This window comes from Clinocottus analis, unplaced genomic scaffold (genome assembly GCF_023055335.1).
Source record: "Clinocottus analis isolate CAN_PGR_092001 unplaced genomic scaffold, fCliAna1.0.p SCAF_3, whole genome shotgun sequence".
In the NCBI taxonomy this organism is placed as follows: domain Eukaryota; kingdom Metazoa; phylum Chordata; class Actinopteri; order Perciformes; family Cottidae; genus Clinocottus; species Clinocottus analis.
Window position 1 is genome coordinate 10,841,688 of NW_027176042.1, and position 13,541 is coordinate 10,855,228.

General features: G+C 41.7%; 1 protein-coding gene across 1 annotated transcript in view; it reads left to right on the plus strand.

The window, feature by feature from the left end:
- Nucleotides 1-8,552: 8,552 nt before the first annotated feature.
- Nucleotides 8,553-13,541, plus strand: part of adamts9 (ADAM metallopeptidase with thrombospondin type 1 motif, 9) — a 40,407-nt gene continuing 35,418 nt past the window's right edge. Inside the window, exons 1-4 of the mRNA XM_068594581.1 lie at nucleotides 8,553-8,649; nucleotides 8,959-9,347; nucleotides 10,969-11,131; nucleotides 13,084-13,415. Of these exons, the coding sequence (XP_068450682.1) occupies nucleotides 8,553-8,649; nucleotides 8,959-9,347; nucleotides 10,969-11,131; nucleotides 13,084-13,415 (981 nt within the window). The remainder of the gene's footprint in view (nucleotides 8,650-8,958; nucleotides 9,348-10,968; nucleotides 11,132-13,083; nucleotides 13,416-13,541) is intronic.

Here is a 13,541-nt window from a genome sequence, read left to right on the forward strand (position 1 = left end):
ATTTCCCAGCAGAACAATCCTTTCTACTGTAACCAATTTCCTTCATAGACTCGTGCCCTCACGTTTGTATCTGACTGAGGAATGACTGTTTCCTGGAGATGTAATCTAAAGGAATCCTAGCCATCTGACATGGGATATTTCCTGTACCTCTGAAGCCGTCCATGCCTAAACAGAGACGTGCACAGAACGACCAAATGCCCGTGTGCGTGTAACACATTCAGTGTTTTCTTTTTATGGCAAATCTTTCTACAAAAAAAAAAACAGGAACCAACAAGTGGAGCCTTGATAAAGCCAATAGTCCACATTAATGCTCTAGCAGAATATTAAGTGAATTCACTGCTGGCTTTCAGTGTTGGACTTTCTAACAAGCACAAGAGTGCACATAACCCTCTTTCTCTTCCAGATCCTTTGCTGAACAAACAAACTGACATATCGTGAGCTGCTTCCAATATTGTTGGACGTGACGTGGCTGACCAACCCGATAGAGTGATCTATCCCTGCTGTTGAGACATGGCAATGAATGTGTTGTATTGATTACCCCTATTTCATCTGATATGTAATATAATACTTTCAAAATCAACAGATATATTGTCATTAAAAGTTTTGACTTTGAAGGATGTGAAGCTGTTACAAGTTAAAATGATTAAAAACCTGTAACCCACTAAATAGATCGACACTAATAGTTTCTTCCCCAGACAGACCACATCCCAAGGAAGTCTCAGCTATCAAATTGTGCAACCACAGCAATTATTAATGTAAGACTAAAATTGACAGCTTAGTCATATTAAAAGTCACGTTTGCGGCATCTATCTGGCAGTATTACATTAAATGCAGGCGGTATGGCATCCAGGACATGGTAAAAAAGAGATTGTACTTTCTTGATTCTTGTTTTGAGTTTGTACTCCCGTGTTTTGCCTTCCTAGTACTACTCATGGTTGAATGCACTTATTGTATGTTGCTTTGGATAAACGAGTCAGCTAAATGTAATGTAATGTATGGCAGTTACCTTTGAACATCAGCTGCTGTGACAGGTTCTTTTAGTTAGTGCAGCTGCATGGAAAAATTAATCATGAAACATTCGGTTTGAGAAGAGACGATTGTGGAAGTGACTCACACGTCTTATTCCCCTTCATGCGTAAACAGTCTGTACAGATCTTGTGCTTGATTGTTGTATACTTTAAATGCTTTCTGCACATTGTATTGTTTTAGATGAGAAAACAGTTCATGTGGTTGAACAGCTATCATTTGGTTTCAGTTCTTTTGGCTGGAAGAAGTACACCTAACTGTATTTCTCACCAGGATTTAAAATCTACTTTCTGTTGCATTATATGCTGTATTGCAGACTTATGCAGAGACTTATTCCTGTGTGCACATATTTCTGCTGTCAGTCAAAGCCGTCACAGTCATTACTTGGTGCCATTCACCCTGCTGTGTTAAAACCATAAGACGATTATTGATTCATTAAACCAGATTTGGTGAAAAATAATTTCTTTGTTGAGTGAAAATCTTAAGTGGCTTCTGAAAGATTAGATCGGGACAGACAATGCACTCTAACCAGTGAAACAGACCCTCTGTTTGACTACAGCGATGTAAATATTCTAGGTGACACTTTAAGTCTCTTTTTTCTTGTTGTTAGAATTGCACAGGAGGGTAACAACTTTAGTTTAAATATGTGTTCTGTTTCACATCTCAATTATATCCCAGCCCACCTGATGATTCAGTATGTGTGACTGCAGCTGAAGACTTAGCAATAGTCTCAATGTACTTTAAATAGTTTGCCTTTTATCCTTCAAACCACCTTTTTGTTATTTCAGGCCTTCCTTGTGGTGAAGCTTTCCCAACTCACATCCAGCTGGGGTCCTGGTGCAAACTGCTGTGCGCCTGTCAACTATAGTGAGCTCCCTGGCTCCTCTCGGCCCCAGACGACCCATTTACACAGCGGCCCTGCCAGCAGGACCCGGGCCAGCTTATTCTACAAGCCTTGACAGCCATTAAATTGAGTCCTTGACCCAGAACACTAAACTATATCTAATAGGACAAAGGGGTAGATGGAGCAGAGGAGAAACAGTGATGTGTGAGCTGAAGATGTAAAGATCCCGGCTCCGTGCACACAGTTGTTAGATGAAGTGTCAATCAATAGACCACAACAGGTCATATGGGAAACCGGCAAAATGGTTCCCCAAAAATATTTTTGCATTTATTTATTTTTTTATATCATGTGACTTTTTCATTTGATTTATAAAGAGTCAATGTCACTTCCAAATGCATGGAAAATTGTTCACACACAAGCCCACATGCTCTGGATTAATATGTGAGTCTTCATATGTAAGTAAGCCTATATTTCCCGTTCCCTTATTGAACATGTCTCTTTGGTACTGCATGAAACAGCTGGAGTGAAAAAACTCAAGGATACGGCCTGTCGTATTCACTGAGGAATTCTTAGATAAATGTGTGTTTTCAGCAAAGGGATAATCTGACTCCCCTTGCAGCCACTTGTTCCCCTTCCCAGCTGTGCTGTATCTATACACAAAGTCAGGTGATTAAAGGGTGTCACAACCTATTTTCCCCCACTTTCTCTTGCAGCTGGGAGGAATTAGGTCATCGTGCTGTCCTTTCGGTGAGAACAGTGTGCCAAGTGAGCGGACAAGGGGACGTGCTGCGGCCGGGGTAAGACTGCAGAGTGACGACATCGGGATGCTGACACAGTGCACAGGGATCATCATCACGGTAAGTCAGACTGGAAGAGGTGGATTGCACACTTCACACCACAGTTACATCCCAACAGTGACCTTTCCCCTCCAACCCCACCCATTGCAACCCCTGCCCTTCACGAAGTGCACTCAACATAATCATGTCATCAAAGAAAGAATACATGCCATTTCTCAAAGCGTTAATAGAGGGAGATTGACTCACTTAGCCTCGTCTTTTGTAAACAAAGGAGTTCGTGAAATCCCTCAGCTTTTTGGAACTGGCCATTGAGGTTGAGTGTGTGTGTGCGTGCGTGTGCGTGCGTGTGCGTGTGTGTGCGTGTGTGTGCGTGTGTGCGTGTATGTGCGTGTATGTGTGTGCGTGTGTGTTTCTGTCTGTCTGTATATGGCATGTATTATGTCACACTGGTATCCAGGCTACGCTTCACTAAACTTCTGACTTCTTCCTCCTCCTCTCTCTTTAACCTGGGGTCTGATTAATTTGGTCTCTGGCATGAAGTCTATTGTTGCCATTCCACAGAGAGCCAGAGAATCTGGGAAGCATTTTGATTTTGGAGGGACCCGCTGACAGCTGCTGCACTACTTGGGCAGAGTCCAGACCCCTATCTTGTGGTCTGTGAAAGCTCCTCCAATGCCCTAATTGCACTTCAGATGTTGACCGTTGTTTTCACTCAGCTCTCACCCAACGTAAACTTGAACTGGACCATCCTAAAAGTCCATTTACAGCTTGACTCCCCACTCTGTTGAAGCGCTCATCACCTTCTGTTCGCTGTCGGCAATTAAAAGAGTGCGGGCATGTGACATGGCTTGACGTTTGAACATGCGTGCCCATCTGTATGTGTGTCTCTATGGTTGTATGTGTTCGCTTGCAGGCCTCAGGAAGAATGTCTCTGTGTCTCTGGATGTTTTCCCAATTAACGCCTTTTTCCAAGTGGTGCCAGCTGAAAGACTTAATAAGTCTGCAGTCACACAAATCATACTTTGCTGCAGGAGTCACTTGTTACAATAACACACACACAAACACACACACAACAATGCTGCGAAGAAATCACAACCACATTGAGTCATAGGGTTGTACATAATCCATCCATTTCTCTGTCTTTTGTATGTATGATGGGTGATGGCATTGTCAACAGCTTGACATCTTTTTAATGGATCCAATGCAATTTTCCACAGATATTGACATCTTCAGCTATACTTTGTGTTTAGTGTGAATTAGATAAACACTAGCGTGCTAACATGTTTGACTAAATCTTAGTCAAACATGTTAGCATGCTAGCATTTAATGTTAAGCATTTAAGCTGTTTAGATTTGACCATGTTCAACGTCTTAGTCACTAAGTTTAACCTACAGGGCTAACTTAAAAAATAGGACCTGACTTTAACCAGTTAAATCATATTGTTAGACTTTAAATATGGGACTTAACTTACCACAGTTACATTAGCTTTAAGGGGTTGTTAACTAGACTAGACTTCACTTAACGTCTTAGTCACTTCCTCTCCAATTTACCACACATTAATGTTGCTGCCTAATGAAGACAAGTTCACCAGGCTAAGACAGCGAACAGGGGACAGAGTAAAACGAGATTTGTAAAGCTCCACAATTAAAGTGCATCACTTTGAAATCCCAGGCCAGGCTTTGCTACTCCATTCAAGGTTTTCCGCTCCCTAACGGCCTTTTATCTGATCTGGAGGGGAAGTGGAGTTTACACTGCTGATAGCTGCTCTGAATGATGCTGCCTGTGCACAACTCAGGAAGGGTGACTCTGATGACCTCGATGACCATCCATTGAGAACACTCACACATATTGTAGCGTGATCGGAGATTTGTAGTGACTACTCCATTGAGAAACACAGGAAAAGGTCAGTTCACTGAAGATGGCGGCCACATGCTGCAGTGAAAGGCGGAGCGGAGTAGTCCCTTTTTAACGCACACTCATTGCCATATGTCTGTATTGGCCTTGTGAAGTCAAATGGCCATTCATTGAGGAAGCTTAGAATAGTTATTCTTAGTTTGAAATGAAGGTCGTAACAGCGATACAGTGACTACGACACACTACACGTTAACATTTAAGTTAACAGTCCACTTTGTATTTGCTGCACATCAAAACACAGCCAAAGGGAAATTTCTTCCAACTTTTTTTACTTACTGATGGCCTCTGTGCTGTAAAAAGGTTTATGGAAAATTCTGGGAAAGGGGACTAATTGTGAATGAGAGGTTGTGTTTAAAGGGATTTGTGACCTATAGCTGTCCATGTTGAAGTTTTTGTTGAACCCAGAAGAAGAAATTCTAAATAACCAAAGAAATTTTAGGGGAAACCAGCTCCTGTGCAAAGGTAAGCACTTCATAGTTCTATGAGGAGTTCATATAAGTGATCATATATACAATAGGTTATTCTGGGGAGAGTGTTGTTCATTATAACAGCTGATCTGAAATGCTAACATTTTTAGTAACCATAAGATTATATCTAGTTCTATTATACTGGGAAAGAGAGAGCAAATTGCAAGGTGCACCATGGATGTTAAGCTGCTGATGTTGCTTTTGTGAACGGCAAAAGTCATGATCATAAGACTTGGTGTGAAATGTATAGAAATAATGTTCTCTCGTAAAAAAGTGATTAGGACTCATTGCGACGCCACATGTCTGCACATGTAATGACAGAGGCAAAAGAGCTTTTAGGCCTGTTTTTGCAAAGGATCCTGAGGGCAAACATAATCCTCGCTTTAAATTTTTGGATAACGAAAACAATTCAATTGATGCCTTGGTTTTGGGTATGCACCTGCAAATCCAAGTCAGCCTCCCAAACGGCGGTGTTTGTTGATTGCGCACAACAAATGAGCCATAAAGTGCCATCTGTTAGCTTTTATCACCATATGTGGTCTTGTGGGGAAACATCCGCTGAAGTGATGTGGCTCTGAGTGGAGTGATGGCATGGAGGCCAAAAGAGATGCCTAGTAGAAATGTCTGAGAGATATTTCAAGGCGATTTTTCTTCCTGTCGGTCACAAGTCTTAGATGATGTTTTGGTTATGTGCTACTTCTATCATAAGGAACAAGGCTATAGTTGGTTAGCAATGTCTTCTTCATGTGTTAATGTTAATGTTACATTCATTCATATTTTCAGACACACTTATAGCAGACTGATATCACTGCAGTGGGCAACATATTTGAACCCTTTTGTTCCAGTTTGGGTACCATAAACCACTTAGCAACCTGCTGCCTTTCATGTCTGTAGACTCCTGTCATTCAACCAGGTAGTAGCTTACAAAATCCAGCCAAAATTATATAACTAAGGGACTGTGAAGACTTGAAATTGTAAAATAAGTCGTATGTCTACTTATGTTGTATTGATAAAGGAGCTGAAGAGTGTTGCAATATAGCTACTGGACACTGGTGGCACTACTGACCGCAATACTGCTTAATGACACCCAGCGAGCGAGACATTTCCATGTATTTTTGTACATCTGTATGACTATGAAACGTCAATTTTAAGTCACTAAGGAGACTGGCAACCTTCTGGTGAGTTGTCATTTTGTTCATACTGTAACAACTGAGAGACCGAAATGTTTGTATTTCACGTTATGATTATCCTTGATAAGATTTAATTTACGTCGGCTAACATTACATTTTCTGTAACTTCAATGTTGCTAAGCTAACGTTAGCGCGTGTCTCCAGTGTGTCTGTCTAACGTTAAGTCAATCCTAAAATGGGTCATTTAGCCCAGTTTATCCTACAGGGCAAACCTAAAAAGAGAGGATCTGACTTTAACGAGTTAAACCATATTGTTAGACTTTAAATATGGGACTTAACTTACCACAGTTACGTTAGCTTTAAGTGGTTGTTAACTAGACTAGACTTCACTAGACTTTACTTACTGAGCTGTTCTTTGGAATTCACTGAATATGTGAGTTGAATTCACACAAAAATACACACACACACACACACACACACACACACACATATATATATATATATATATATATATATATATATATATATATATATATATATATATATATACATATATATATATATATATATATATATATATATATATATATATATACATATATATATATAATCAATTGACTTGGTTTTATTGTACTTTTTAAAATATATTTACAGGATATCAAGTGTGATATAAAGACCTCCATTCTTGAGATGTTATGAAATTTTTATTTCCAAAGAGTAAACAAATCAGGTGTAGCAAAAGAAGGCCTCATACTATATAATCAGGGTCATTTTATGTAATATGTCAGGTGCAATTTAACGTTCATTGGTGGCTGCATTGAATGTAGGCTTTTTCATTTCTAGTGTGCAGGTATTGTTTATGCTCCCTCATTGCCTGGCTTACAGGGGGAATTGGGACATCGCTGTCATTAACAGTCATCACACATCCTTTCCCTGTGACAATTCTATAAAGGCCTATTATTCTCAGTCATAACTCAATTAGGCAAGTCATATTCCCACTTTGCCTAATTGATATCAATGTTATTTTATATATGGGCCAATAAACATTTTCTTTAACATAAACACATAATAGTATGCATTTTCATATAAATTCTTTTTTTATATAGCTGATACTATTATGTGAATTGAGCGGGACCTTTTGCAGTTGAAAAAATAAACTTCTCAGTGGTCTCTGGTGGACAAACTATGTAATGATGACTCTGGTCCTAAACTACCTAAACAGGTATTTCTGGCATTTCTGACTGTTTACATTACGGATGACATATGCAATGATACCAATTTGTCTGTAGTCTGCGATGAGATAATATGTTTATGTTTTTTTTTTTTTTTTTTTAAATATTATAAAAAGTTAGCAGAACATGTTGTGTGTTCTGCCATTTAGCTCTGTGTGTATGCATAGGGAGGGAGGTCGCATGGATGGCGCAGGAGGCAGACTGGATGCTCCAGTCTTTGATCCTCCACATAACAAAGGCACCTACAAAGGCTTCAATACAGCCTGTAGCATTGTTCTGTTGAGGAGACTATAGCTCATAAAACCATTACCATTATCTCTACACAATACTCTTTCCAGCATCTACTTAAGACCTTAAATCACTACTGTATATGGTTACTCTGCTTGCCAGGTTGCATTTTGTCACTTTGTGATCCCATGGACTTCTAAGTATACAGCCATGCCTATCTCGCTTGTGGCCCCAGGGCAGGCATTTCCTATGTGGGGCCCACCTTACTGTCATGGTCACCGATCGGATTTGCACACTGTGCAACATGCCCACCCGATTAACCCAAAGCTATTAGACATACTTGAGCATGTTGTATGACAGCACATTTGCAATTGAATCACCCCATATAATTATGTACTTCATTAAGCCAGTTAATTGAGGCTCTTTACGGTCACTGGGGGCCCACTGCCAGGCTGCTCTATAGGCTGCTGTGCTGTTAACCTATAAATGCCTACAACAGCCCCAAAGACTCGTGGACAACCCAGTCACTGTTCACATCGCATCCTCGACGTGACCAGCCGGGTCACTACAGTATATGACGGGAGTGGTTTCACTGTAGCAGCGGTGTACCTTTCCTGGCTGATCCCGCCCCTCGCTGGGGAGAAAGCTGGTGGACACAGGCTTGCAGCAGAGCCCATCGCAGTCGACTGTTGGAGCAGCCCACCCCTCTGCAGTATGCATGTTCGCCAGGGAATGCGCGAAGCGCTCACGTCCCAGCAGTGTACTTCACCGGCCGGAGACCATGTACTAAAGAGTCGAGGATAATACAATTGGATGTGGCAGGCGGACCGGAGGCGGAAAGCCCGGAGTGACTGGAGGAATACAGTATTACTACAGGAATACAGGCTGCCGCTCTCATCTGAACGTGGACAATCATGCATGTGCTCTTCTGGGGCTTGGGGTTCCTACTATTCCCTGATTTCTTGAACGTAGTCGCATCTACGGGGAAATTGCTTTTGAATTCAAGCACAGGTAAAGTATGCCGCTCTGACAACCCCCGCATGTCCCCCCTCTTGGGGTTATTTTCTAACACTGAGTGCAAGAGAATGAATGAGTGTTGAACTCAGCCAAGCACATGACTTGCAGCGCTTTCTGGAGAACTGAAGTTCACCGAGTGCCTGTCATTTGCTCGCTTTGCTAGAACCAGATTGTTCCACCCAGAAAAAAAAAAGAATACAAGTGATATGTTAACCATGATCCATTTATTAACACATCTGGCTTCTCTGATTTGTACTGATGCGTATCCCTAATTGCTTTGCCTCCCCTCCACCCCCACCACAGTAAAACAGGAGATCGGCGCTTATGAGATTGTAACACCGGTGCGAGTGAATGACGCCGGTGACAAGTTGCCAACCAGTGTGCACTTTAAGAGGAAAAGACGAAGTTTGGACGAGAGCACCGGGAATACTACGGATAACTGGGCCTCGCCGAATATCCACTATAGGATATCTGCTTTCGGACAACACTATCACCTCAACCTCACGCTGGATTCGGGATTTATCGCACCTCTCTACACTGTGACAGTACTTGGAGTGCCCCGAGGAGATAACGGGACGGATTTTGCAACAGATGGGGAGGAGGAAGACACGGAGTTAAGGCACTGCTTCTATCAAGGACTTGTAAATGCTGAAGCAGAACACGCCGCGGTCATCAGTTTGTGCTCCGGACTGGTGAGTTTTTACGCACGGTTAGATTCGTCGTGCATGCGATGATGCCTTTACGACCGGGTGTTTAACTTTTCCACTACGAGTATGTCGAGGCAAGTATTGCCTGTACGAGACTTGTGCAGCTGCCTCGCCATTGCCTCAAAAAACTACAAACTGCGATCGTGCAGATATCAAACTTAAGCTGGCATGTGTGTTATTGCGATTTATACATGCCTATATTCAAAATTGTTCATGTCTCAGGAACGACTAAAACGTTGTGTGAATGTTTTTCTCACAATGAAATGAGGTTGAAGCTGATAACTCATTCAGAATGAGGAACACGTTCAGCATGCTTATATGTATGGTAGTTATTTATGTGTGGGCACTTCCAGACACTAAATACATCTCAACATAGCGAACAACTGTGCTGACTGGCAGGACTCCCAAGTCCATTGCCTATAGTCACGTTTATGAACACGACTCTAATCTTCCATGTCTGTCTCTCTGGTCTCCCGGGTGTCGGTGACGTCTTTACGCACGCTAGTAGAGCGGGAGTACGGGTGGTACCGACGTCATCATAAATTGGTCCCTCTCCCAGGCATGCGTTTTGGAGTGGAGCAAAAGTGCACCCCGAATTAAAACATACAAGCCACAGTGAAGTAACGGATATGAATGAAGAAGGGGTCAATTTCCTCCCAAATGACAAATCAAATGAACAATGCTCTGAATACTTTGAGCTTCAGGGAGTTGTGTTGATATTTATGGGGCACATTTTTTATATTTACGTAAGATCCCATAGAAGACATTTGTTTTAAGACAGACAATACTGCTGATGGCCAACATTTTCCTACAATAATGTGTCAGTTGTTTTCTTGTAGGGAAACTTGTAGGAAGATTCTCTCTTTCGTTCCCACCTCGCTGGGTCACTCAAAGTGCACTTCCTAGTGTAGTAAAGAGAACGTACATATGTATTACACAAGCATGATAATTTAATGATTTTCCAAAGATAATTTGTGTCATACTTTATTATGCGAGGTTACAAATATGACGCTGTCAAATTTAATTGTGTAAAACTTGCATCAGCTGGCTTACTGCTTCTTCAGAACCAGTGACCAAAACGCAAAATGTGCTTGGGTCGGCATGTAACTTATCTGGAACATCATAGACCTCCAAGTAAGACAGTCACACTAATTGTCCATGTGAAATACATGTAACAAGGCGTTGAGCAAGCTTGCCAAGAACATATAATCTCACTGCTTTCCTGATAGGCATCACAGGTCTCACTATAATGCATTTCTCCAGCTTTGAGACCTTTCTTACATGCGTGCAAATTGACTTATTAGTCTATGCATTGCTTACTTTCTCTAATGGATAGTAAATGAGCCACATTCCACTGTTGCTTGCCACTAAAGTTTGGAAAGAAAAACATATCATTGCATGAAATTTAAATCGGGGCTCACTAATGTGCAAACATATCATTTAACTATGTATTCCCCTCGGTCTTGTCTGTATATTCAGCAATGTCTACCCCCTATATGCGATGTCCACCCCCATGTTTGCATATGTTGTTGCTGTGGAGGAACAAACATTTACAGAAAAATGGATGGATTGAGACTAACCAGTTGCATTTCTTCCTGCCATCCAGCTTGGCACTTTCAGGTCTCCAGAAGGGGAGTATTTTGTGGAGCCCCTCCACAGTTATCAAGGAGAACTCTATGAAGAGGAACACACAAAACCTCATATTGTATACAGGAAGCAAGCATCCACGAAACAGACATCTGAGGAGAACTCTGCTTGTGACACTTCAGGTATGGTTTATTACATGATGAGTATCCATGCATACAATTTACACACACAAGGGCGTCACAAACCTGCACATTATGAACAACACCAACAACTCAACTTTAATGCCTCTACGCATTAGTTTTCCTACACAACCTATTGTATGCCTCTGAGGTGGCTATTCAGATGACTTAAATATCTACTCCAGGCAACCTTCATGCAGTATCCCCTCTTTAGTTAACCAACCCGCGACTGCTTTTGAGCATGGTCCTCCCAAGGGCTATATGTAAAACAGTGTGTATGTGGCTAGTTCACGTGCTTGCGTGTGTTTTTCACGGGATACAATTCGATTGCAAGTAGAATTTGCCATTTATTATGTCTGCATGTGCATGCATTGTGTGACCTTTTAAATTTGTTCCCACAGATGTAAGCAGACATAATTATTACATTGCCCCCAAAGTCTCTATCAGTTGTAACAGGAACAGATTAGCTAATAGTGACTGAGATTGTTGAGCTCCTGCAGTTTCAGCATTATACGATAGAAACACATTTGGCAGGTCTGGTGAAAACGAGGAAAAACTTTGAGTGTGTCTGGTTATTGAGGTAGATTTTCAAAAGCAAAGATTAAAAAGATGCACATGGCTTTGCAGAGCTGGAGACTTAACTGTAAAATCGTTGAAAAACAACAACAACGCTATCTATTGTGATATGACAATGAAATGTCACTCTGCCATTTGGAAATTTTTTCATGAGTCGGCTACAAATAGAAGTGCATGATGAATTTAATTTGAAAAGAAGTACGAAGCGCAGAATCGGGTGTCAAATTCCATGTATGTGAAAATGTACACGGCCATTAAAGCTGATTCTGAATCTGAAGTGATCGTATGATGTAAATCTGTGCCGGCTGTGTCTTAGCCTGCCTACAGTTGCATCAGAGTTGTGAGCAAGCTCTCCAACTTTCACACAGGAAAAATCATTTGGAAGTTCACCCTTGTATCATTCCATCTCAGTTTACTGGCTGCACTTCCTGTTGACTCTTGTACTTCCTCTTCCTCTTTGATAAGAAAGTTGGGTCGACCCACTGCCTTAAACATTTAAACATGCGGTATAAGTTGTATCGTAGAAAAGTCATGCCACTTAAAACTGTCAAACTAAAATAAATCGGGAGGGATTTACTCTTTCTGCAGATGTTTGGTTTAACTGTTTATGTAAATATATCTGTCTTCTTGTGTTTTGTATTTTGGTCTGTAATGCAATATTTGTGTGATGATTTATCCTGAAGGAATATAAATTTAACAAAGAGCAGTTTCGACCGAGGAGGATTCATTCTTGTACAAAGTCTCATTGTTGCCGTGGAAGTTTAGAAGATCACATTTTTGTTTTATTCATAAATCATGTACGCTGGAAGCAGATCCACTGATATGATGTGGTCCAGCCCGCTGTTATTTAGATGCTGGTGGTTCAGAAAGGGTGGTCTGCATGAGAGCAGTTGAGTTGCCATGCCAAGATTAAAATCTGAATTAATTCACCTAAGTATTCAGAGATTTCGCTGCCCAGTCGTTGAACTGCCTTCTTTTGGTGTTTACGCTGCAGTATGTGCTCCATTTTTTTATGGCTGGGCGCCAGGTTTACCTAGTCTGAACTCTGTGCCCTCTTCTCTCCCCTCTTCTGAAAAGAGGAGGGAGAGAAGGGAAAAAAAGGCATTCCAGGCAGTGTTCGTTTGTCAACCCACTCTTTGAGCAACAATAAACAAAAGAGAGAAGGGGCAGCAACATATTTTAACAATACCCACTTCCAGACAGCAAACTTACCTTGTTTATCTCCACCTTTTAACGACATAAACCACCACTAGCCTCACCGTAAACATGTGGATTCATACCTTGTCTGTGTTTCTGATGAATGTCTGAATGTTGTTCCCATTATCCCTCCATCTTTCTATACTTACACATGCTCCATTCCTCTTGACTTCTCTCTCTAGGACACAAACACAGATATAAGAGACACAAGCTTAAGAAAAGGCCAGTGGCTGGGCTGACCACCGTCTCCAATGCAGCCCCTGGAGTCAGCGCTGGTATAATCAATGACCTGGAGTCACTGAGCGCTGGCCTGGCCAGCGGCGCTTTGCTCAGATCGGACAGTGGCAGCACCAGACCGTCGAACGATAGCAGCGGTGACTCGGGACCTCACAGGAGATCAAAGCGTTTCCTCTCCTACCCGCGCTTTGTTGAAGTCATGCTGGTGGCCGACAGCAAAATGGTGGAGCATCACGGCAGCAACCTACAGCACTACATACTCACATTAATGTCCATAGTAAGTTCTGCTATGTCTTCTTTGCTGTGAGGGGAGAACATGTGTATGGTGGAGGTGGTCGGTAGGGACACAGGAGTTGTTTGTGTGTCTTTACACAATGCATAACGTGTGCATATTTGTGCACTA